This window comes from Plectropomus leopardus, chromosome 11 (assembly GCF_026936395.1).
Source record: "Plectropomus leopardus strain MGB_pleo_1.0 chromosome 11, ASM2693639v1, whole genome shotgun sequence".
NCBI classification, from domain to species: domain Eukaryota; kingdom Metazoa; phylum Chordata; class Actinopteri; order Perciformes; family Serranidae; genus Plectropomus; species Plectropomus leopardus.
Genome location: NC_142186.1, coordinates 17,256,872 through 17,283,625, shown reverse-complemented (window position 1 = coordinate 17,283,625; position 26,754 = coordinate 17,256,872). Strand labels below are relative to the sequence as shown.

At 39.3% G+C, this 26,754-nt stretch overlaps 3 protein-coding genes across 5 annotated transcripts; 2 read left to right on the top strand and 1 right to left on the bottom strand.

The window, feature by feature from the left end:
* Positions 1-897: 897 nt before the first annotated feature.
* Positions 898-25,329, bottom strand: LOC121946101 (sialic acid-binding Ig-like lectin 13). Of its 3 annotated transcripts, none has more exons than XM_088084117.1 (11): positions 25,107-25,329; positions 7,354-7,428; positions 5,690-5,716; positions 5,458-5,517; positions 4,644-5,039; positions 4,242-4,538; positions 4,015-4,114; positions 3,832-3,867; positions 3,691-3,723; positions 3,293-3,307; positions 898-1,282 (listed from the first exon to the last, which is right to left on the bottom strand). In XM_088084117.1, the coding sequence occupies exons 4-11, from the start codon at positions 5,501-5,503 to the stop codon at positions 1,279-1,281; spliced, it is 927 nt and encodes a 308-aa protein (XP_087940243.1). In that variant the 5' UTR covers positions 5,504-5,517; positions 5,690-5,716; positions 7,354-7,428; positions 25,107-25,329; the 3' UTR covers positions 898-1,278. The 3 variants fall into 3 exon arrangements, with proteins under 3 accessions (XP_087940243.1, XP_042346470.2, XP_042346471.2); XM_042490536.2 differs by lacking the exon at positions 25,107-25,329 and adding an exon at positions 24,693-24,796; XM_042490537.2 differs by lacking the exons at positions 898-1,282; positions 25,107-25,329 and adding an exon at positions 8,488-8,632 and having other exon boundaries at positions 3,289-3,307.
* LOC121946102 (sialic acid-binding Ig-like lectin 13) lies at positions 10,998-16,267 on the top strand. The gene is made up of 13 exons (XM_042490538.2): positions 10,998-11,266; positions 11,751-11,826; positions 11,932-12,327; positions 12,426-12,722; positions 12,851-12,950; positions 13,118-13,153; positions 13,268-13,300; positions 13,395-13,436; positions 13,646-13,672; positions 13,898-13,933; positions 14,009-14,080; positions 14,195-14,222; positions 14,323-16,267. Exons 2-13 carry the CDS (start codon positions 11,781-11,783, stop codon positions 14,383-14,385), a joined length of 1,176 nt encoding a protein of 391 aa, XP_042346472.2. The 5' UTR covers positions 10,998-11,266; positions 11,751-11,780; the 3' UTR covers positions 14,386-16,267.
* Positions 16,998-24,339, top strand: LOC121946082 (uncharacterized). Its single transcript, XM_088084102.1, has 21 exons — positions 16,998-17,101; positions 17,248-17,336; positions 17,428-17,715; positions 17,788-18,084; positions 18,810-19,187; positions 19,279-19,566; positions 19,647-19,940; positions 20,815-20,844; positions 20,952-21,290; positions 21,378-21,674; positions 21,784-21,880; positions 21,977-22,024; positions 22,653-22,676; positions 22,787-22,831; positions 22,914-22,940; positions 23,016-23,063; positions 23,148-23,174; positions 23,261-23,299; positions 23,395-23,460; positions 23,567-23,612; positions 24,103-24,339. Coding segments are annotated over exons 1-21 (2,796 nt in total). The 5' UTR covers positions 16,998-17,099; the 3' UTR covers positions 24,130-24,339.
* Positions 25,330-26,754: the final 1,425 nt, after the last annotated feature.

Below are 26,754 nucleotides of genomic sequence, written 5' to 3'. Positions count from 1 at the left end.
TCTCACCTGCTGTGATCAATCACAAGACCCCACAAATATGTCCTTTTATGAAAGGAGCCTCATTCCATGTTACTTTTAGCCTGGTGCCAGTATTCTGCACACTTGGCTCCCAGGCCTAACCATCTCTAGACCTTTGACCTCGAGGCCTCTTTGCCTAACCGAAATATGAACCTTAAGAAACTGAGCATTATACACCTCAGAAGCAACAAAAATAAACTGATAAGGAAGAAGGGGATAAAAATGCACATGAATTGAAAAACAGCGCGGATACCCTGGATGTGAAATGAAATAATTCACAACACAAACTGACGTTTAGCATGTAAAGACAGTGGCCACAAGGGGGAAATAGCAAAAAATCACTGAAAATGGAAATGATAAATTCTTAATTAAATTTATGAAATGCATGTGAATTGAAAAATAGAGGGGAACATTCAGATGTGGAGGGTGATAAGTTATCAAGCTATTTGATTCATCTGTCTATAATTCATCATGTACAACATGCAGTTAATAACTTACATTGAGTTGAAAAAAAAAAACAGATTAATTTTTCTGCTGTCACCCTGTGTGTTTTAATCTGATCTGCCGATTGAATATTTTAGTGTGAATAATTTAAAACACATATCATGAACCTCCCAAATTTAAAAATAATGTCTATTTAACTATTACAGTTAAATCTTTAGCAGCCCATTTTCCAAAAATGGTTTCACTGACATATCTGGTGTGATTTTGCCCCTGCTAAGTTAAATAAAAAAGTAAGTACCAACTATACCTGAATGTTGTTATTTATGAAACTAGAGCATAAAGGATGGAGGTAGGACAAAGAAACTACCAATCAACAAATGATGAGGCAATCATAACAAATCTAAATTTAATGCACAAAGAAAACATGTTTGATACTTCTGTTCAGTATTTATTTATTTTTATTTTCATTTTGCAGTATTGAGCTGGACAAACAGACAGACAACAGATCTGGTGTTAAGGTTGATAAAGGTTCAGTTAACATTATTAGTGACATATTTACACAAGACTCCAAACTGTGTCATCGCCCACTTTAATTATCAACTGAACAACCCAAACGCAGTGCCTCTAGCATCACCTGCCAGTAGACAGTGAGTTTTCCTTCTGCTCTTAAAGTTATTGTTCTACTTTTTAAGTAATTATTAGTTATTAGTAGTTATTAGAAAGTAAAACCAAAAAAAAAAACCAACCAAAAAAGCAGTGGCAGACAGCGATAGATGGCAGTGGAGGCTGCTGATCACTTCTTTTGGTTCCTTTTGATTATCTGAAAGAAAAGAAAAGACACATTTGTTTTCTTTATTTTTGACTGTTAAGGCTGCATTAATCAATAACATATAAACTTTATGTCAAATCATGACCTTGAAAGGGGTCACTTACAACCAAGAACAGCAAAGATTTAACAGATAAAGATAATAATTTTTCTCTCTGGATTGAGTGAATAATTATGCCCTGTTTATACTTGGTATTACCAGAGGTCCGTTTCACAAAGCAGGTTTAGTGAAAACTCTGAGTCTGTTAACCCTGAAATGAGGGGAAACTCTGAGTTTTCCGTTTCAAAAAGGGAGGTAACTCAAACCAGAGAAAGAAGTGTAACTCTAGCCTGTTTCACAGAGAGGGGTAACTTCAGCTCTCGGTCAGCTACCGTAGTAACAGACTCTCTGAACCTAACCTGGTCAGGACCAGGTTTTTCTCAATGAACCTCGAGTTTCTCTGTGTCTCCACCCTCTTTCAGCCACATACGCTATTTGATTTCCTCATTCAGTCATTCAGTCAGCAGGCGAGTGTCGGAGTTATTGTTCTGCCGTCTGTCAAAATGGCATGCCCTTTCATTAATGATCCAGTGGATGAAGGAGCAGCATTACTGCGCAGAGAATTAGGCCTAAATATTCGTCGGGAGATTGTTTTCAGACCGCGGATAGATGTTCTCGCATTTCCGGACAGTTATCTTCTTGAGTGGTACCGTTTCACATCACAGTCCATATTATACATATACAACCTAATCCGTCCTTACATTTGCAACATTACCAACCGCAGTCATGCTCTCACATCCCATCAGATATTGTGTGTTGCGCTGCGGTTCTTTGCAAATGGCAGTTTCTTGTATAATGTCGGAGATGCAGAGCATTTAAGCAAGGCAACTGTATGCAGGGCGGTCAGAAAAGTGTGCCTGAAACGACTTTTACACATCTTCGTCGTTTTCCCTGGACATAAACCTGTCAGAGCCATCAAGGAGGAGTTCCACAGGATTGCAGGTGAATGATGTAGAGATCTGTTAAATTAATTTTGAATCATATTCCGTTAATGACATTGTGCTGCAACCTCAGACTGGGATTAGTAATTTTAATTTCTTTTAGGATTTCCCAGTGTGATTGGCTGCATAGATGGCACACACATCCCCATCCCCATCCCCACGTGCGCTTCTCCCCCGAAGGATTGCACCTAAATGAAATAAAATGAAATAAATTAATACGCTACCATTCAAACAGTTTTCCCCTGTAATAGTATTGTAATTGCAAAGGACTACATTTAAATTTACGCATTGACCCGGGCAGCAATGTTCTCCCATGCCGTCTCCCTCTTTTTTGCAGCTGCAGCGGTGTTGCACTTCTTTATAAAAACGTGTTCAAACTCCGCATATGAGCGCATTAAAATTTCCAATTCCAGTGGGGTGAAGAGCGCAGCCCTCCGCTTCCCCGTTGCCATAGTGACACGTCAAATCGGGGCTCCATTGATGCTGTATTTTTATAGTTGTGGTGCACGCGCTTAACTCCAGGTGAAACTACTCCGAGTTGATTAAACCAACACAAATAAGCTCTTCTGGAACCGGAAACTCAGAGTTTCTTATCTCAGAGTAGATCAACTCAGAGTTCAGGGTTACACTCAGAGTTTGTTGAACCTGCTTTGTGAAACGGACCCCAGGAGTAGCACTCATTTCATTGTATCCTGCTCAATGACAATAAAGCTTTCTATTATATTATTAAGGGCCCTACAGAGAAACTAATTTCAAAAATTGATGCCTCCATTATTCAGATACAATAACATGGAAAAAAGGGTCTAGGTTCAAAATACTGGAGAAAAAGACTTAGGAATGTTGCTCTGTGTTGGCTGTATCTGTGAGTTAACAAAATTGCTCTTGATTTCTTCTGCTCCCTTGTGGCCATAAATGATGAATACAGCTTTCAAAAAAAAAAAAAAAAAAAGCATATTGAGTTTATTTTGATTGAACTGTAGGAGTGTCACAACTGTTAAAACCAACCCAACTTTCACTTCTCACCTTGAGATTCTGCTCCTGATTAGACCAAAGAAAAAGAAGAACAGAAAACAACAAACATCAGTTTAGTTTACATAGATTTAATCAGAAACAGAAAATAAAATAAACATGTCAATATGTGAGATAACTGTGAGACCAATAATGCGTTAGTGTCTGAAAGTGAGCAGTGCGGAACAAGTCACTCAATCATAAGATCTTTCTAAATAAAAATCCTTAAAATACTTCTTGACTCACAATGTCCTACAGTCGTTTCAGAGGTTTATTGCTCTTTGAAAAATCCTTAATAATAGTAATCCTTGATAAAATCCTGCGCTCTCACAGATTTCACACATTTTAGTGACAAAATGGACATCCATAGTATCTCATGCACCCAACTCAAAAATATCACCAGTTTTTCTCACCTGCGAGACAGTCTGGAAAGCCGGTTCCACACACTAGATGTGACCAATAAATAAAGAAATAAATACATGAATCACATTCTCATGACAGTGAAGGAACCAAATATCAGAGGACCTTGATCTGACTTAAAATGTTTTTCTTACCTGCCTTCTTGATTTTGGAGCTCTGCAATACGCGTTCTTAAAGAGACACAGAAAAAAGTGTTTTAATTGAGGAGCACAGAACAAAATGAAATATAAGACAGGACTGAGGGAAAATACATTCCCACATTGATTTCAATAACTGAGCATTTTGTTCTCTGTACTGTAAGTCTGTAAAGAACTCACTTGTACTTTTTTATCATGAGACTGCAGAAAACTGCAAAGATCACAGCTGTACCAATTGCCACCACGGTGGGAATGATGATGTGATTATAGTTTTCTGTACCTGCAAATAGACAGAGCCAAATGAAAGGGCCAGTCTTCCTTTGTATTGTACAAGATGGGAAAGTGACAGCAGCCGTATTGATATTAAAAACATCCTAAAAATTCAGCAAGTGTGTAAATGATCTCACGTTTTACATAGAGGGTCATTGTTGTGGAGGACGTCATCCCTCCATTAAATTGTGTTGTGCAGGTGATCTCGGTGTGGTCGTCCTTCTCCTCAGGAATGATGGTCAGGATGGACTGTGACTCCCAATAGCCAGATCCGGTTTCTTTGTGGACTTCTGTCACTTCATCTGTGGTTCCTCTACTCCATGTGAGTTTAGGCACATGGGAGGGGCAGGTGTGGGTGACTGAGCAGGTGAGAGTGTAGGGACGTCCTTCAGTGGCTGTCTTTGGATTAGCCAGTGTAGGTTTTGGAGGATCAGCTATTAAAAAAAAAGAAGATAAAATAGATCATATGCAACAAATAAAGCATTGTAATATAGAAAACTGTGACAAATGTATGACATTATGGAAAGTGGGTGACATACGGAGCATTCTGAACTCGACACAATCCTCCACGAATGAGAACTTGTCAACAGTGCCTGTATCAGTCTCTGTTCGTGCGAGTTCAATCCGAAAACAGAAAGGGCCATTGTCATGATCTTTAATGTCAGTAATTTCTAAGGTGCAGTTGTTCTGACCCAGGTGTCCCAACAACTTTGTGCGACCCCTAAAGTTTTCCAAGACCTGCGTGCTATCTTCATAGTAGATGCGTTGGTTTCGATCCTTTGAGCGATGCCAGATGGCTCTGAGTCTGGAGGAGGGCAGGTTTTCTTTAGGGTGAGTGAAAGAACAGGGAACCACAACGCAGGATTTGACCAGAGCGTCAAGGTTTTTTATCACATTCGCCTTCCATTCTCCAGAAAACACAGGGCTGCTGACAGCTGAAAAAGAGTTGCGGAAATGATAAAGAAGAACATTTGTAAATTTTTGGACCAGCCAAAAATTTCGCAACAAGAATGAACCATTTTTTCTTGCTATCTAAGTTGTTCTTAGTTCACATTTGCATAGCGCTATTGAAATGAATGTACATGATGCAGATGTTTTCTGCCTGAAAGTAATTTTATCAAACACTGTGATTCTGACTATGGATCATTTCACTGCAAAGCTGTTGTTGGGAGAACAGCTCCGGTTTTGCTGTTTACTTCCTTTCGGTTACTGAATTAACAGCCTGACAAGAAATGCACTTGAATCTATTTACAGTGATTATGTTGTCTAGATTAAAAAGGTTTATTTATATTAGTAGGTAGGAGCCTTTTTATTTGATACAGGTGAATTACAGCTGGTGACTAATCATCTTACCTGCCAGGAACAGGCAGAATATCATCATCTTGCTGTCTTTGTTCATACTTCTTAAAAACACTGTGGGACGTTCATATGAAAAGAATTTTTTTTTTAAAAAAAGTATGCAAAACCATCCAATGGCAATATGATTGCAAAAGTAAACTTTTATTTGTATTTCTACGTATATTAAATTACTGACATTATTAATATATATTCATATATGAGATACACTACTGTTTAGAAGTTTTACCTGTTCTGTTGATGCTTTTCTTTTTTCCTGTAACAGAGACAAAAACACATTTAATTCAGACACCAAGTGTATTAGTTACATAAGAAATATTAGAATAATTAAGTGACTGAAGCTTTCATTTAGCTGATGTTCCCCAGGTGTTGCATTACAGGGAAGAATACTGTTTTTTACAAACTACTCATCAATTTTGAACAGTCCAGAAAAGTGTAAGTGAACCTCAGTCATTATTTAACTGTAAAGATGCAATTGTTCCAGAAATATTTTGGGATGCTTTTTATCTCTGGGCCCTCCGCAGTCTTCTCAGTGGTTACGTTAAACAGGTTAAAATTTGAATTGTTAGTCCATAATATGTTTGGCTGACATTCCCTGATCCAAGTTCAAGTGTGCTAACTTTCAACTAACTTTCTATTTCTGTTGTTAAATTTGCAGAATAACTTTGCTAAAGCAACATGTTACTTGTTATTTTTAAGCTTATTATAGGCATTATTGTGCACTTCTAAAAAAAATCTAAAAAGGAACCTCTTCTCATTCAAATCTGCACACATTTGCTGCTAAACTTGCAGCTTCTCTTACCAAATCGCGAATGATTTCTTCTACTTTTTATATTTCTCAGAGTTACAGTAACTGTGGCTCTTTCTGCCCTTTCAGTTTTTAGTCTGTTTGAGCCATCATTCAGCATTTTATCTCTATCTACAACACAAACCCTTTGTACACAATAACATCTATTTGTAGAGAGGATTTTCTACTATCTTAAAGCATTAAAGATCACCGAATATATAAAATGTAGTCATCCTCTCAGCCATCTGACTGTAACCAAACAAGCTTTTGTGGAAGACGATTCCAAACTTTTAAACGGTTGTGAATATTTGTATTTATAATATTATAATATTTAATATTGACATTAAGATTCAAGATTACTTTTATTTGTCCCTGAGGAAATTTGTCTTTGGCTTCAAGGGTGCCACACAAAAATATATACATAGTGCAAACACAGATGTACAGACAAGTGCAGACATAAAGAGCATTCAATTCATGAAAACATGCACATCTTCTAGCAGCATGCAGCTAAATCAGTTGTTATTATATTGTAAATGACCTTATATAGGATATATGTGTCGTGGCAGAAAGTCGTGGTTCAAAGAGAAATCAGATGGTCCAGACACAGATATCAGACGGGGAATCTCTGCATTCACAGTGGCCCCACTAACAGCGCAGATCAGTTGACAATTCTTCCTTCTCCCGCTCTCCAGATTGTGACATGTTCTTTTATATATATATATATATATATATATTATGTTGCCCTGAATGTTTGACCCTATCGTTCTCCTACTGATGCATTTTGACGTATAAAAAGGGAAAATATTTATTTAATGATTATATGACCTGACTGTGCTCACTTTTCCTTTCTGGTCTGTTCAGTTACAGGAAATACGAAAAAAAAAATGTTATCAGGTTGGCAATCAATTATGATACGCTCAATAATAGAGATCCAAAACTTTATCAAACCGAAATTGTCCAGAAATTCTAAGTAGTACAGCAAAAACTAATAATAAAATACATAAAGACATAAAATACAAATATACATAATTACAATTGTACCAAGCCCAAATATATTCGATATTCTACTTCATTTAGAGTGTAATTACATGTTATTAGATTCTCACCTGATTTTGTTGTTGTCTGGCAGATCACAGCTGTCTGTATCTGCTGTCCTGATGTTCTGCTGATTGAGAGTTGAGCTGTGAGAATGACACACCCTGACAGTCAGAGGAGTTCACAGTGTAGAAAACACACCATTTCATGTGAATAAGAATACAGTTACACTTGACTAAACACAGCATTACAACTGCCCCCGAACAGTACCACCCATGAAACAAGCTATCCTACAGGCTAGAAATGATGAAGCCAACATTTGACAAATATTCAAGATCATTAAAGGTAAAGACAGCGTGAAGAAAATACTGCCGATGAAAAACATTACTTTTGTACCTAAAAAATGAGTCTTGGCAGAAAAGCACATATGAGATATCAGTTTGTGCTTTGGCAAGCAGAGAGGGATCATCACAGACGATGTGCATGATGAGTTTTATAGTTCTATTTCATTTCTGTTTGTTTGTTGCAAATTGAAATGTTACAATTGCTGCCTGTTACAATTGCCCCCGGTCTCCCCTATTTAGATAACCTCTCACACTTAACGATTATTTGGGCAAATAATCGTCTTTGTGGGAATTGTTGAATTGTTTGTTTGTGTTATACAACCACTCAACCACACCTCTAATTACCTGCTGGCCTACTTATGCCTAGCTAACCCATTCTGCTCTGTTTGTCTTGGATCCCTCGGCCCGTCCTCCCTTTCCCTTGTCTGTTTGAGCTCCTGCCTCATCCATTATCGTCTCCCATCTCCTCATGCCTACCTCATTTCCTCATTTTCTTTTCTCCTCAATCCCGTTGTTTATCCCTCTGCATGCTTCTCCTATGTCTCATTCTAGGCACGTCTGGGGCTCAGAAATCGGATCGGGTGGGCACACAAAAGATGGTACCCCGGTCCTGAGTCTCCCTTTACCCGGCATCAAGACTTCCTCCCAGACCAGCCACTCACATCCATCACCGACCCATACAACCAAACGCTCACATTACAATAAATCTTTTAATGATATATTTTTTTGTGGCGTGGTCCTTGCTAGTGAAACAGATCACTGTAATACCAGGTGTCAAAGGGGTCTGACAGATTGGCATGGAAGAGCTGTGTCTGGCCACAAATGTATTAATGCAGCATTAAATATTTTTTGAAGATGTACTTTTGAACGGTGGTGTCGTAGTTAGCACTGTTGCCTCACAGCAAGAGCGTCCCTGGTTCGAAACCCGGTTGGAATGGGGTTCGGTCCGTGGACGGCCCTTCTGTGCGGAGTTTGCATGTTCTGTGTGGATTCTCTCCAGGATCTCCGGCTTCCTCCCACAGTCCAAAGACATGCAGCTCAGGTTAATTGATGACTCTAAATTGCTCTTAGGTGTGACTGTGAGCGTGTACGGTTGTCTGTCTATATATGTGTTGGCCCTGCGATAGTCTGGCGACCTGTCCAGGGTGTACCCTGCCTTCTGCCCGATGACAGCTGGGATTGGCTCCAGCCCCCCCGCGACACTTACGAGGACAAGCGGTTACGGAAAATGACTGATTGACTGACTTTTGAACTTAATTTTAACTCAACTGTCAGAACATCACAACTGATACGACCAACTCAAGTTTCAGTTCTCACCTTCAGATTCTGCCATTGAGTGCACCGCAGAAAAAGAAGAACAGAAAATAACAAAATGTCATTTGACAGTTCTTTTTCTCATGCCTCACCTTTTGATTCTATGCCTGATAAGACCTTACAAAAGAAGAACATGTCCTTAAACATGTAGATTTAAGCACCAATCTTCTCAAAAAGCATTTTAAAAATAAACATGTTACTTCTGCAAAGATAATTGTGAAACCAATGATGCACTAGTGTGTAAAAAGTTTACGATCTCAGCAGCATGGAACTAGTCCCCAAATTATAATAGCTGTACAAAAAAAGTCCTTAAAATGTCTTCCGACTTTAATCGCAATGGCCCAAAGTCATTTCAGCTTTTTCCTGCTCTTTAAAAACGGAATTCTTAACAAGCCGTAGCCCTTTTGCTCTCATTCCAGACATTTGAGTGGCAAAATGTATATATATGGTTTCTTTTGGGGGTCAATGTTTTTTTTTGTTTGTTTGTTTCTTTGCTGTCCGAGGCTAAATATTCTCAGTAAAAACTGAAATGCTTCTATTGTGTATTTTTGCATGAAGGTGGGAACATACATTCACGTTTGCATGTGTAAAGTACCCTCACACCCCTGAAAAATGAGGCTCCCATGGAATGAACACTATCTTAAACCATTCATTGATGAGTAGCTTCAGCTGGTGCCTGTGACCTGACGCAGAGGAATTTAGTGGATGGATTTTTCTCATACTAGTGCCCAGTGATTTTTGATATTATAATCCAGTTGACTCAAGTTTAACTTTCATAATTCATAATAATGTATAAATTAAGATCAAGTACCTTTCATTGCATCTGTCTGTCTTCACTTTTTTTTTATCTCGATAACATGAGTGCCGAAACAAAAAACACGCTTGTCGCTGATCACACGCTCATTAGGCGCGCTGTGTGAAACGGCGCGGCGCGTCGACGCACATTACGTGAATCGACGTATTCGCGTAATCGATTACTTTAATTGCATCGACGTGTTGCCCCAGACCTATAAAGGACTCCACTACAAGTTAGAGTCCTGCTAGGTATGTATTATCCACATAATGTACTTAAAGTACAAAATTTGAAAGTATTAATTGTGAGATAAAATAATGTCTGATGCCCAAATACTGCTACATTAATCTCTATAAACTTATATCTGTAAGTGGACTACGCAGAATTCGTAGGCAAGTTGATAAGATTTTGTTATGTCGGAAGCGTTTCGTTTGTAGTATAAGTAGTATTGACCAGTTAAGTTTGAGATGGCTTACCTGCAGGTAAACAGTCTGTGTGGATAGTAGCAAAGAAAAGAGGTGGAAAGCATTGAATGAAATGCATGCCCAGAACCCCTATTGTGTGATTATGATGTATCTGCATGGATGGATGAATGATTTGTCCATGATTGATGATTAATGTGCATGTTGCATTTTACTGCTGTAGATGTTTAAGACTGTGCAAATCTCAAGTAAAACACAAGTGCCTTGAATTCATATTAAATTACAAGTACTCTGCTGCTTTGCCTTTATATGGTCAGTTTTTGTCATACCAGTTGTCACGCAGCTGATATGCAAATCAGACACTTTTACAGTACTCTAGCTCACAGGATGTAGACTGTGCATATATCCTGCCACTGGGCCCCCTTTTCCGCTGTCTCCTGACACTTTGTAGAGGCACCATCTCTGCATCCTGGGTTTAGCACCGCCCAAGCATTTGTAATTGGTTTGAAGACCAAGCCACAGCATTTTTTGTCCTTGGTACAGAACTATGAGATGGGTTCAGCCGGACCTTTCTCCAGTGTTGACACAGGGCTTACACAATTTTGCTTCTCACAGAGACACAGTGAGAAGCATAATAGTTCTCCAGGCTTTTATCCTTACGTGATATCATTACAGTTTAACTACAGTCACTCCTAGGTTTTACTTAATAATGTTTTGGCAGCGACAAGCACACGAACATTTCAATGCAACAGATCATCTAGAAGTGTCATGTGGTCTGTGTCAGCACCCACGTTGATCTGTGGCAGATGCCTGCTTGGTCCTTCAGCCAATTTTAGCTTGCTCTCTCTGTCAATAAGAGACCACTCCCTACTTTCTACACCATTACCTCTACTGCTGCTCTAATCCTGTATTACATCTGCTTTCACCTTCCGCACAAAAAGAAACAAAAAGACTTTGGTTTCTAACGCAGCCTGTGTGCAGTTTTTTCTGTTGCCTTCAGAGTTCATATCTTTGTAAACTTCACTGCTGAACAGCAAACCGTGTGTCATCATTCTCAAGGTGCTTTTAGTAGAAACAGACGGCTCTGATCAGCCACACGACAGCTCATCAGGTAAGAAATCTACATCATATTAAAGCATGGTACACCAGAGCAGCCTATAGATGTTGGTTCACTACGCTTGTTTTGAATATGCCTTTTCAAGAGTTTGTATTACACTGCTGGGCTTAGGATTCATGTATCTTAACAATTCTGGGTGTTTTGATTTGAGATAAAACTAACCACTGAATTTTCTAAAATGTTATTTATCACCATTGTTTGCCTGAGTGTGTGTGTGAGCAAAGATTGCAGTCAGTTTTTATATGAAAGATGCTACATTTTGTAAAAAACACTGAAAGGTGTATTATCTGTTGTTTCAGATGTGTATATCCTATATGAGGACATTTAAAACGATAGTATTTGCTGTTTAAATAATTGCACTTGCACGTGAAAATTAGTGCCATTTGAAGACGTTCCACGCAGCTGTGGTGTCATTTGCATACAATGGGGGCACACAGTGTTTAGATTTTTTTTAAGACATAATTTGAACATCCCACAGTGTATGACTCCACCAAAACCTCATTGAAGTATGGACAAAGACAGCAAGATGATGACATTCTGTCTGCTTTTGGCAGGTTGTAGTCACCTTTAATTTCTACAAACACACAATTTAAAAAAAATACACAAAAATCATCAAAGAAAATTATTGCCCGTTTGTCACTTCCATAATTTTTTTTCAGCTGTCAGCAACCCTGTGTTTTCTGGAGAATGGAAGGCGAATGTGATAAAAAACCTTGACGCTCTGGTCAAATCCTGCGTTGTGGTTCCCTGTTCTTTCACTCACCCTAAAGAAAACCTGCCCTCCTCCAGACTCAGAGCCATCTGGCATCGCTCAAAGGATCGAAACCAACGCATCTACTATGAAGATAACACGCAGGTCTTGGAAAACTTTAGGGGTCGCACAAAGTTGTTGGGACACCTGGGTCAGAACAACTGCACCTTAGAAATTACTGACATTAAAGATCATGACAATGGCCCTTTCTGTTTTCGGATTGAACTCGCACGAACAGAGACTGATACAGGCACTGTTGACAAGTTCTCATTCGTGGAGGATTGTGTCGAGTTCAGAATGCTCCGTATGTCACCCACTTTCCATAATGTCATACATTTATCACAGTTTTCTATCTTGCAATGATTTGCCTCTTATTTTATCTCCGCCTTTTTTCAATTAAAGCTGATCCTCCAAAACTTAAACTGACAATACCACAGACGGCCATTCAAGGACGTCCTTACACTCTCACCTGCTCAGTCACCCACACCTGCCCCTCCCATGTGCCTAAACTCACATGGAGTAGAGGGACCACAGATGAAGTGACAGAAATCCACAAAGAAACCGGATTTGGCTATTGGGAGGCACAGTCCATCCTGACCATCATTCCTGAGGAGAAGGACGACCACACCGAGATCACCTGCACAACACAATTTAATGGAGGGGTGACGTCCTCCACAACAATGACCCTCTATGTAAAACGTGAGATTATTTACACTGTGTTGTTGAATTTGCAGGATGTTCTTCATTTGAATACTGGATGTTGTTACCTTTCCATTGTATGCAATGTAAAGGAGGAATGGCCCGTTGATGGCTCTCTCAATTTGCAGGTACAGAAAACTATAACCACATCATCATTCCTACAGTGGTGGCAATTGGTACAGCTGTGATCTTTGCAGTTTTCTGCATTCTCATGGTGAAAAGATACAGGTGAGTTATGCAATGCACTGACTACTCAACTAACTGACCGAACACATCCAATAAATAATAACAGCTTTTTTAACAAACAAATGATTTACTTGCACGTGTCCCCATGTTTAATACATCTATGAGTATGTGCTACTCAGTAAAATGACATTGTTTTTTCTGTGCTCAAGGAAACGCATTGAGGAGCTCCAAAGTCAAGATGGAAGGTAAAAATATTGTACAGCAGGTGACATTCATAAAGCTTCACTAACAGAGTAAGAAATAATTTTTTTAATCTTTATGAACAAAATATAATTTCCTGTTTAATATGTCATATTTAGCATGTGGAACCGGCTGTCCAGGATGTCTCGCAGGTGAGAAAAAAGCTTTAATCTTTCTTTTCCCGCACTGTTTTCGTAGAAAATGTGAATTGTACTGATGTGAAGTTTATTTCTGTTAAATTTTCAGAATTCGCTCTTATGGCCCACGATCATCTCCCTCCGATCAAAGGTCTTTATCTCTCTAAATACTCTGTGATTTTAGTGACTGGTTCTGTACTTTCCCTGCAGCTTTGTTTAGACCACTGATTGGTTGACCTCACTTTAGTTTCCATGTCCGTACAAAAGTTTTCAGCTTTTTTAACCTTCTTGATAAGATCTATGCATTTATTTATATTCCTTACAATATTTGCATAGTTTTTGTTCTGCTTTTTTATGCAGTGGGTCTATTTGGAGCAGATACTCAAGGTAAGACATGGAAATCATTGAGGGTTGCACAATCACCTCCACTAACAAGTTTCACAAGTTTTTTCATCACTTTTAGAGGTCAAACACACTTTGGTTTTCACAGTTAAATCACACTCTACCGTGGATTATGCATTTATGTCATATTGACACTAGTACATTTAAGTTTTATATTCTGTTTTAAAATGTTAATGATTAATTATATAATGTACTTTATATCCATAACAGAAGGCCTAAAGGCGACAAAGTGGATGTAGGTCCAAAGTAAGTGTGTCTAAATAGTTAAGTGGCTGATTTTTGGTTTCCGAACTGTGTAGTGATATGACTTGTAATCCACAGGCCCAAAAATGTAAATTCAAAATCCTGTGCTGACCACCAAGTCACCAAGCCTCGTTTCCCGTCCCCAAAGAGGTACTTGTCTTACTCGGTTGATAATATATAAACACAATTTATTGTAGTACAACAATGTCTTACATCATTCTTCTTCTCTGTCTCCTTGTTATTGCCATTGTTTACGTGCCTCAGCCAGCCAAAATCCTGCAATTACCAAGAGGTACTATTAAATTGCCAATGATTTATTCCCAATAATTACATACAATAAGTGCAGTGTCATCGTCATCATCTGTGACAATAATGACCACAATCTCTCACAGGATCTTGAGGACGGTGACGACTACGTAAACACTGAAGACCTCAACATCTATGGAAACATCTGAAAAAGACAAAAGGAACAAAACTTATCACGCATCACTTCTATAGTGCATCTGAAGACTGCAGTTTTGTTTTACATGACCACTGTAGTGATCTGCCCTATATATATATTCAATTCTGTCTTTGATCTTTGATCATATTATTTTGGAAAAGTAAAATGTATTTTGCATATATATCATTCATGAAATGTTCTATTCAATGTCTACTATTACGACTTTTGCATAGCAGTGAGTATGCAACTTTGTTCAGCCAGTGTGTCATGCACTGAGCAACTTTTTTCAGAATAAATTAGGCCCAGCCCCCACACCTGTATCCAGATTTATAATAGATCCATTTTCAAGGGAATTCGCGCTGTTTTCCTCATTCCACTTAATGCTTGATGAGGAAACGACATACAATCACTCTCGTGATTATTTCTCCAGTTTTTCAGAGGTGCGACCCTGGCATCGCAGAAACAAAAGACACATGTTGTAAGGGACATGCAACACAACAGCGTCACCTAGTGTGACATAAAACCTTTATGTTGGTAGCACTTTCTAAACAATAAGAATGGCATAACATGGCAATAATAATCATTTACTGTCCCTGTTATATGGCTGCTGGTCTCATCCTTGCTCAGAGGGAAAGGAACTCTCGGACTTCGGATTATTTTCCCATTTTGCGGACATTTCTGGTCGTTGTTCTTGTTTGAGTTAGCTTCCAAAAGGCTTGGAGGCAAGACAAATCTGTCCCCCAGTGTTATCAGTAGTAATAACCATATGAGCAGTCAGTCTTTTCTGCGTATAAAGGAGAATAAGTCTTTTATGTTGAACAATTTCTTAAATAATTTATATGCACATACATACAGTCATACAGAGGTGATGTATTTGATATCTCACGGTCATTACCAAAGTTACGAGAAAAAATATGGCTTTATAACGGCATAATGCATGTGTGAGTTACTGTAAATAAGACCTTTGAAATTGATTTGTCTTTTTCAACATGTACGAACTCAGACTGACATGGTCTACTAATTTTACTTTTTACATAAGAACACCATGTACAGGAAACCGTATTTGTACCCTCCGCCCACATTTGAGGGGGAGGTTTCTTGAAATACTTAGTAGTTAGGGACTTTGAAAGATGTTAACTCTTTTCATAAACATTCAGCCCTAGAGGTGAGTAATCCTGATCTTTAAGAAAATGTATTATCTCTTTTTTTTCTGCATTGTACAGCATATGCTTGAAATAATTTATATGCTTAAATGCTAAATTTGAAATTATCTCATATGGCACAAACTACTTTTTTTTATTTTTTTATTTTTTTTTTACCAGAAATCTGAGACAGTTTAGAAGTATAAAAGTACAGGAAACAGTTTTTGCATGTTGCTTACATATATCTCAATTATATAATATGAAGTCAAATCAGTTCTGATGGTTGTGTGTTTGGGGGGGACGACATCAAACTCCCAAAATGATCTTTCTTTAAGCTGAGATGATTTTACTTGTTACCTGGGAGCATTTGTTTGTAATCAAGAATGTTTTACTTGAAGGCAAAGTTTACCTTGTTCTGTTCAGAAAATGACTTCCCTAATTTTAGAATATTCAAAATTTTAACTGCTTTGGAAATCAAGATTTGTCTCATACAATTGACAAAATTGCTTTCTTGTTCTACAAACAATATTAATTTTCCTTGTTTTTAACAGTTTTTAGGTTGTGTTTTGAATTTTAGCTATAGCATTTGTGTAATTTGGATTTTGTGATTTTCTTAAAAACAATGCATCTCATCAAGTAATCTCTAAATAAATGTGTTTGCTTTGCCAAAAATTAATTTGTCATTGCTGCTAATTATTACCTGTATGTTTTATTTGAGGCTTAACTTTGAAAATAAATACACACAAAAACTGATTGTGTTGGCACTGGTGTGTATGAAATCACATGATATTTGGGCAGTTTATGTACAAACAGGCTGTAACATGCAGGTGTGCTCTCCTCCATTGTGCTCCACTGTGTTGCTGGTTGTTTTTCCCTTTTATCAAGACCTGTTCTGCAGTCTAGTTGGCAGAAAATTAGGTTGAGGGGGATGAGGCTTTTAAAGTAATATTTCACTTAAATATGTTTCCAGACATTCACCCCTACTTTATACAGTCTATGATTCACTTTGAAAGATGGCTTTCTCAAGCTTTAAACATCTTGGTTGGACTCTGCTGCTTCGATTTTGATCATTCTTTCATGAACCTGTGAGTCTGCCGTTGTGATTCTCCTAGACTTTATGGAAATTTACTAAATTGCTTAAATAACTGTTTGCTTTTGGAGTCATGGAATAAATCTGAAAAAAATTACTGATCTATTCTGTTTTTTTTAATTTTATGCGTAATACTATGATGTTCATCTATGTTCCTTAGGTGTGTGGAATCATTTCTAAAATGTCTGGATTTACACATTTTCTCCTGAACTTCTGTGTTCTCGGTAATGCAATTTGCTTCCATTCAGTTTCCACATAAACATATAAACACTGACTTAACATTTAAACGTTTTTTGTTTTTTTTTTATTTGTTTTTTTTTTAACTAATGCATTCTGGCGTTTTGGCAGGATATGTTTTCTGCAGTTCTGGGGCTTGGCAAGTAACGATACCAAGCAATATCAAAGCATTGGCGGGTTCCTGTCTTGTCATCCCTTGCACCTTTGACTACTATAACTATCCACCTACAAGACCAGAACGTGTGGTTTGGTACCAGTATGTGAGTCATGGATATCCTAAGGTGTATGACAACTGGTACCCAAATGATGTTATTGGCATATTTTATGGAAGAACCCATGCATTTACTTCAAGATATGAGAGGAAATGTAGTCTTCAGATCTACCCAGTAACGTTGTCTCACCACAGGCAGAGGATTTACCCCTGGGTAGATCCAGAGCATATTGGCAAATACACCTACGCTTTTTATGAAACAACTGTAAAAATTGAAGTTGTTGGTAAGTTATCATAGTGAGCTGAGAAAAGACACATTTTAAGATATATGCATATTGATTTTCATCAATAATTTCTCCCATTTTCTTTGTGAAGACAGGGCCGAGGCACCGTATATTTCAATCTCTGGAAACATGAAAGTTGGACAAGCTGTGACAGTGCAATGCACTGTTTATCACACCTGTCCCACTTATCCACCGACTCTGAGTCTCAACATCCCGCTGCGAAGCCACAGTCTAACTCAAAGCTCCATTCGTGATGGTACATCCAAAATCACCTTGACCAACACATTGTACATTGAGAGAGACCAACAAACTGTGGAGTGCCTTGTCCGACACAAGGGTGGTATCACTGCAAGAGCGTCCAAAACCTTGGATGCAGAATGTAAGTATATGCAAAAATATTAAGAATTTCTGCTGATCTATGAAATGTTAACATTTACCATTTATATCTTAGGCTCTGTTTCATCTTTGACTATCGAACATGCATCAGGGGAATTCCTTGAGGGACAAGCAAGCAAAGTAAACTGCACTGCGTCTTACACATGCGTTAAACATATACCAACTCTCACATGGAACTATGAAAGCATGTCAGCCTCCACTAATACCTACAAGATTGGAAGTGCTGAGTGGATGACTGTTTCCACACTGACATTCACAGCATCAGGTACTGACCATGGACGATATCTGACATGCTACGCACACTTCACTGGGGGACAGAGGCAGGAAAGAAGCATCACCCTACGGGTAAAGAGTGAGTAGAAATCATAATATTCCTCATGTAACAAACCTAAAGGCTTTATCCCTGTCATATGCCTAACCTGCCCTGCATCTAACCTGCATCACCAACAAAGTCTGCATAAAAAAATGAAATACATTTGATCAAACGTAATTTTTTCATCACATTTTGCCCATCCTTTGTTGCCATTTCTATGTTTGTCCTTTTTAATAGTGTTAGTGTGTGCTTCATTCAAACAAATGAATACTTAGAAAATGAAATATCACATGGCCAGTGAGTCATTTCACAGTGCTGGCTTGTATGAAATGATAGCATGGAGTGTCAAAAGATAGTTTAAAAAATGATGAAAATTATAGTTCTGTTACACTACATTGTTTGTCACTTTTCTGAGGGTTTTTTTGTAAAGTACTGGATTTTTTAAACTTCTTCCTGCCTTTAAAACACAGTTACAAAGTGCTTTAAAATAAAACTAAACACATTTAAGACAAAAAGTATGTCACCAAAATAAAAAAAGTGAAATAAAACTGATATCAAGATAATAAATGAGAATTAATATCAACAAAAATCAGCTCAGATAAAGTCAGGATAGGCTGTCTAATAGAAGAACGTTCTTTAGGAGAGACTTAATTGAAGACAGCTATTAACCTCAGGCAGGTCGTTCCTGAGCCCTGATTTCAAAAGCTTTGTCACCTTTAGAAAAAGCACTGCAAGTTTGCTTGAAATGTTTCCTCTTTTTACAGGAAACATGCTCTCTCGCGGCTGGTCCTTCACAACCCCCAGCAGCATCACAGGCATGAGAGGCTCATGCATCGTCATTCCTTGCACTTTCACCTACAGTGTCTCCCAGCCTGCTGGACTTAAAGTTATATGGTACTTGTTCCAAAACAAAGAATACCAAGCTGTAGCTGGCGATGGATTAAGTATTATCAGTAGGTTTAACGGGAGAACCAGCTTGATCGGACATGTGGGGGAGGGGAATTGTAGCCTAAAGATCGAGAGGCTGGACATGTCGCACAACCAGGACAGAATTTACCCGTGGGTAGACAAGCACTCTATCTCCTCCTTCCACAGCGTGAGTCACATATTTAATGACAAAACCTCTCAACTTATTGTTTCAGGTAAGTATCCAGAAATATTAATTCCCACTTTCTAGTCATTTCACAATTTCAGGCAATTTTCCATCTGACTTTTCTTGCTGTGATTTTATAGACAATGCACAGGAGCCGCAGCTGAGTCTCATCGGTGTCCCCAGGGTGGGAGAGGAGAGCACCGTGTCCTGCAATGTGCGCCATACATGCATCTCTGCTCCCCCCACCCTGACTCTAGATGGTATACCTGGAAGAGACGACGTTACAGACACTCCAGTATCTGATGGGATTTGGGAAAGGAGAATAGAGCGAACTTGGACTGCCAAAGAGGAAGACCAGAGCGTGAGATGTACTGTTAGCTACAGCAGTGGTCAGAAAGCCACAAGTGAGCTTAAGCTGAATGTTGAATGTGAGTACAGTATGACAAGCGTGTTATTTAAATTGGAAATACTCCTGTTTTTAAGCCTCACTATCACATTTAATGCTCAGGTCCATTCGACAACATCACAATGACTGAGCGCCCAGGCGAGGAAACAGAGGGCGTGGCAACGAGTGTCATTTGTTCTGTTTCCTACAAGTGCAAGAAAAATAAACCAAACATCGTGTGGAACTATGAAGACATGAAGAGTTCGTTAAAAACCAAACAGAGCTCGAGCGAGACCTTTATCACAGTGTCAAATCTCACCTTTATTGGCTCTCTTGGCGATCACGGTAAACCTTTGACCTGCACTGCACAGTTCCTCAATGGGGAGACCTCAGACTCTGAAACCCTTCATATAAAAAGTGAGTTCCTACATTTTTGATACAGTTGTCACTAGAAATAATTGTTCAAGAGATTAGAAGCTATACTTATTGGCTTTCTGGCAGAGATGACAACACGGATTTCACTCTTAGTCAGTTAAATATGAAGATGTAGCCTGTTAGCTTAAGCTTAGTGTAAAGACTGGAAACAGGTTGAAAAAGCCAGCCTGGCATCTGAAGATGACTAAATCAACCCTCCTGCACCTCTGCAGTCCTGGTATTAAGGTTTGTTGGTATCATAGACTGCATATAAAGATTGGATCATCACTAGTAGGCAGTATGTGAATGCCCCCAGTGTGTCTTTAATGTTTTTGTTTTTTTTTAGATCTGATCACTCAGACCACATTTAGATGTAATCTGGGCCACATTTGTCTTATGACAAACAGAGAGAGAGTGGTCCACTAATTCAATCAACTAAGAAACTAAGACATGTAATTACCAGGTGCAAACAGGCTCGACAGCTCACTGATCAACATGTCCTGTCTAGTTTGATTCATCTGAACAAAAACAGAAGAGCAAAACAACTATTTACTATTCTAAAGAGGTAATGTGCAGGACTCTTTCTGACCTGCAGTCTCTGGCCTCGAAAAAGTTCAGCATCCCCCACAAAATTGTGAAATGTTTTTTAACTTGTAAATTATCAGGATAAATGTTGTCTAGCTAGCTTAAGATGTGCTGCTAGACTGGTTTTGATACTATTAGAGATACTATTAGACAGACATAAGCAGCTGCTAGCTGTAGCTTTACACAAGCAATTAAGAATATTTCCCATAATGTCAGACTTTTGCTCTAATGATGAGATAACATTTTAAAAAGAGATTTATTTACTAATTTCTTGCTATCTTTTTTTTTCCAGAATATGTGAGAGATCCGTTTGAAAGTGACAGTGGGTGTACTTCTCCATTCTCTCAAAGCTCATCTCGCTTACATATTATGTCACATGTGGACTGATTCCTGCAGGCATCCCATTATGGCCTTTTTCTCCTTTTACAGCATTCCACCATCTGGCTGCTGATGTCCCTTTCAGATTCAACGCTCTGACCGAATCATGTGTGGTGATTCCTTGCAGCTTCCCGAACCACGGGGAGGAGCTTGTCACACGTGGCATCTGGTCCAAAAAAAAGGGGGATATAATCTACCATAATGGCCAGACCTATGTGGTTGACCATTTCAAGGGCCGAACCAAAATTGTAGGAGATCTGAATGAGGGAGACTGCTCACTGATGATCGATGACATCAAGCCCTTTGACAATGGGCCCTTCTGTTTCTACGCAGAGAAAGGAAATGATAGAGTCAGATACAACAACAGCTGCGTATTTATAGTTATGAAAGGTCTGGAATTAATAAGAACTTATTATTTCATCCAAAGCTATTTTTCTGGCTGACAAAAGTACTTGACTTTGTGCTTCACATGCTCAGCGTCCCCAGAGAAACCAGTGATGACCTCAGTTCCAACAGAAGTTGATGCTGGATCAACGATTACTGTCTCGTGTTCTGTGACACACACGTGTTCATCACATCCTCCAGAGTTCTCATGGAGTTTCCCAAGCCTCACCAGCGAGGTCACACAGACCACAACAGCACAGGGCATCTGGGAGATGACCTCCACAATCACGTTCGTGGCTGCTGGGGGAGATGGGGTCAAAAACCTGACCTGTACTGCCAACTTCTGGCGTGGCAAGAAACGAGCCAGCACAGTCCAGCTGACAGTGAAGGGTAGGAGCCACAAAATACATCTGTTCTGTTTATGTATTGTAGTTCTTTATATAGAGTGGTGTATTTTCCTTAATATATTATCATTACCCTTAAATGTTCCCATCAACAGGATCAAGCTCTCTTCCAGCAGCCATTGCAGGGTCAATTCTAGTCCTGACTGTAATCATCCTGGCTGCAGTGTTTGGAGTGCTCTACTACAGGAGAAGGTAAATGTCAATTTATAAATAAGCCAGTATTGGAGATGGATAATATTAGTTGTCGATTGTCAACATTTATTGGTAACATTATTTTCTAACAAACAGGAGGCGTTCTGCTGACTCGCTGAGACCACCACCTCGACCAGAGAAAAGGTAAATGTGCAAAGATGACACTATTGTTGTGAAGATTTCAGTCAGGAATGCTTACATCTAAGGCTGTTATAAGAGGGCTGGGAACAGGTCTGTGATCCCATAGGAGCTATGGAGTGTGTCGATGTAACTGGAGCTGAGTTTGGAGGGTTAGATTAAGATTAAGTTAATGACACAATCTGCAATGAATCTAATGAAATCATCCACATGTTCTGTAAAAGTACACCAGCTACTGAGTGATTTGGCGAATGCAGTCCAGATTTTACTGTGAATGTGTTGTACCCAAGTAGCAACCGATAAGTCTAAAAAAATTAAGCCAATGCGGAAGTTTCAAAACTGCAGGTCATCGAATGGCCACTTGAGGCTGACAGAGCTCTATATATGATTGTCATACAGCTGCTGGATAAGCCAACAATTAAAGCATGAAATTAAATAGCTGCTAATCAGCCAATGCAAGCAAGAATCTGCTGGAACTCCCTTATTATTATTATTATTATTATTATTATTATTATCATTTTTAATTATTATTATTATCATTGCTGTTATTATTATTATTATCATTTGACTCTGAGGACATGTATCCTGCATTTCTGCCAAAAAGTAAATCTTTGTCTCAAAACTTTCACACAAGATCACTATGGGATAGATTATCCAGGTAAGCTTGGTTAAAATTTTTCTCAAGATCCTTTTCTTTTGTTGGTTTCACATCATAACGAGCTGTTACACGTCTTACTTAAAATAATTTATCTTCATCCAAATGTCCAGGAGAAACCCAGAGGACAGGGAGAGACCTCCAAGGCCTAAAAAACGGTCAGCAGACTGGTTGTTTTACAAACTGGACATAAACAGTAGACCTATACTGACAAGTAGTAACATTGTGCTTTCAAAACAGGGGATCCATTTGGAGCCGACTTTCCCGGTGAGAATATTCAAAAGTAATCATTCACTAAACCACAGATGTAAGGCCTCATGTTTACATTTCTACCCTTTTCAGCAGAGCAGAGGATGGCCGTGTCGGATGGAAGAGTGAAAGTGAAAACAGGTAAGCGTGTGTGTTTTAAGATTATACCTTTCTCACTATTTAAGTTTCCAGCAGTTTAATATTTAATTGATGCTATTCTTACAGGAAGTCATTCTGGAGCAGATTTTCAAGGTAGCATTTCAGCCGTCTGTGAGATATTAATTAACTGTAACTTTAAAATATGAGTTAATATAATAAAATATGTATTCCCCTTGCAGAGACCACGGCAACACTGCGGACCTCAGTGTTGGCTATGTGTGAGTGTTTATCAGTGCTCCTCTACTTCATCAAACAGTCCAAATACTAAGCACAGACAAATACTGATATTGTGTGATACTCTCTCCTCCTACAGAAACAACACCACCACAGTAAACTGCAACACTCAAACCTCCAAACAACGCTTTCCATCCCCAAAGCAGTGAGTTTAACACAGCTCTTTGTTACTATTTTAAATCACCTGCCATTTTGTCTCTTTTAGTTGTACATTAATCATCTGCTTCTTTTTATATTTCTGTTTGACATAGTACCCGCAAACCTCCCTCTGTCAGGCCTGAGGTCAGGAATCCTGTGGTGAGCGATCTATACTTTGCTTATGTATGTGAGGTGGTATAACTGCTAAATATTGTGTGCACACTTGTTAAAGAAACATCAGTTTGTCAGCCATGTTGTTCATTCGTGTTTGGCTATATGCACCAGTCCAGGAATGCCTGAAGTTGCACTTTTAGTTGCAGAGGGTAGTTTGTTGATGTAAAAAAAAACATCAAGAGGTCAAGGAAAGACGTGAAGGAAACTAATAAAGACCAAGACAAACCCCCAGCACTAATACTAGATTATGTATGTAGTAGATGGCTGATGTTACAAACATGGGTCTGCCACAGTGAAATGAGGATACACACGTGTTTTGTTAATACATGTGTGACGCTGTTCTGAGCTCTTCTCCAACGTATTTTGGGGTCAATGCTCAGAGGGCGGAGGATAGCTGCACCCTCAGTGCTTGTCTCAAAAGAGGCAAAACTATATGATATTGTAATTCATTCCAATTTTCCTCATATTGTTGCAGGATTACCATGTGTATGGAAACTATTAAGTTCTTCAGGACATCTCGGAAACATCAAATGCTTCCAGGACCACATTGTTATTGTGTTTTTTCCGTCCACATTCTGCACAGCATATTGAGCATTTATGTTTGTCTTGCATTCAAACTTCACTTTCTTGTACTTCATTTAAAACAAGTATATCAGCTGCCATTTCATTTAACTGTGTACCTGTTTAACATAATAAATATGCTTTTCTCTCATTTTGCTTCAGTTGTTTGGGTTGTGCATACATTAAAACTGCAAGGTAATTAGATTACTTTCCTTTAAACACTTGAGAGGGGGGTAGGTGTTAACAATACTAACAATCTACAAAACAGAAAATCAGGAACGTCTGCACATCATCACATTATGAGGTGATTTTAGGTCCTGTACTGGAAGAGTAATCTTATAGCACAAACATAGATCCACCAAAGAAAATAAAACATACATACTTTACAAGAAAGCATGAAATAATCATGTTAGTAAACAGTGATCTAATGGTGATTTTTTTTACCCAACAATATATAAAAAAATGTGTACCACATTTTTTGTGTAAATCGTCTTTTTGTCCTACCTCTTGTATCTTCCGTTCGGCTTCCGGTCAGCTGTGTCACGATTCCTTCAGACTTTTGGGAAGACTGGGCGAATAAAGACTCATAAGTTGCCTGCATTACAGCCCTGGTGCCAGGGCATGAAGGCACGGGATTTAGTTGGGGTGGATGCATAACTCAACACCAGCAACAGGTGCAAATACCGTTTTAAAAAGGTTGATTATGACCAACAATCAGCAACATTGGGTTAAGACGCATGCCGCACAACCGCATGACCAGCAACGTTGCGCAAAGAGGCACAGCAAGCAGAAGCATGTCCCAAACCATTGCGTGAGTCCAGTCAGCTGACCACGGGCAAACAAATACACACACAATGCGGACAACCAACACTATATTCTACAGCAGACAGGAGACAAGCATGAAAACAGTCCACTCACCCTCACAGCAAGTGCTGTTCCGCTCCTTGTTGATGTTAACAAAGCTTTTTGTTTGTTTGTTTGTTTGTGTTTTAGTTCACATAGCTGTTCTGATTTCTTGTTTACCCATCTGCACACCTTTCCTGACTCCGCCTCCTTAGTCCTTTCTGCTCCATAGTTTCTCCCAGTCAATGAGCTCCCCTTATTCCTCTCACCTGAGCTTCTCCGCCCTTTTTCTCCGCCTACACCACAACCCCTTTTCACTGTCTTTAAGCCCTGTTTTTCAGTTGCGATTTCCTCGAAATAAAAAGTGATCTTTTGAGTCCCTGCTGCCTGCCCTCCTCTGCATTTGGATCCACCTGCTCCCCAACTAATGAGAGCTTCTACATTCAAAGGATCCCCAGACACATTTCTACGGAGCCCCTCTGGTGACATTAGACGAAAAAAAAAATAATACGTGGCCACGGGTTACTATCTCGTGGCCACGAGATAATAACGCGCGGCCACGAGATAGTTATTGTAGTCAAGGGCTTAACTTTGAGTTGAATATTGGGGGGGTTGAGTGACACAGGCATTGTTTTGTCTTTTTTTGTTTACATTTTTTTTTTTTACTGTGTGCGTGCCTGTGTGTGTGTGTGTGTGTGTGTCTGTGTGTGTGTGTGCAAGCATGAGTGTGTGTGTTCGTGTGTGTTTAGGCTATAACGTGTGGATCACTGTGTGTGTTTGTGTGCGGAGAAACACTGGGCTGGTTTCGGTTCGGTCGGACGGGTTTTTAGCAGAAACACGGCCACTTTGGACTCTGATCTTTCTTCCTGTGACCCTCTTTTCAGCATGTAGCATAGGCTACACTCACACACACGTGTACACACACACCCAGGCGCGTTATGCAGGTTTAACATCCAATTGGGTCCGCACCCCGCACTCCGAACCCGGCCGAATTATGAAGAACACGCCGCCGTCGGCTCGCCTCAAACACACTGGAGCTGTGTCCCAATCCAGGAGCTGTGTCCCAATTCAGGGTCTGCATCCTTCGGAGGACGCAGCCTACGCGCATTAACGGTTGTTAATTGGGACAGTCTAGCCTTCGGAGGATTTCCTGGTTGCGTCACCAGATGTTTCCGCCCTTACCCCCACGACAGTGGATTCCTGTATATGCTATATGAGTGTTGCCAACTTTCTGGTAAAATCAGACGACTGTCCAAACTCTCTGGAGACTTTTTGATTTAAACTTTCATGTCAAAGCGAGCGACGAAGTTGAGAGAGCCGCCGTAAACACCGCCCGGTCCGAGCAGCATCTGCCCCGCAGCAGCAGCGGCAGCAGCGGCAGCAGCAGGCTGTGTTAAATAACAGCTCAGATACACAGCACAGCAGAGAGGAGGACTAACTTCCATTCATTCAACATTTAGACCACGAGTGCAACCCACCAACCCCCCCATAAATTACGCCTATGATTGTAGTCATCCCATGCAGACTGTTGCTTTTATCATGTTATTATTATCGTTTGATTTAATTTCATTTTATTTTAATATAGGAATGAATTACAATGACATACTTAAGTCACTTGCGGCAAAGCATGGAGTAATTCTTAGCAAGAGACACTTAATTCGGCTGCTCAAAATGCATGGGCTTAAACCAAGGGATCTCCTGGCCACAAGTTATTATCTCGTGG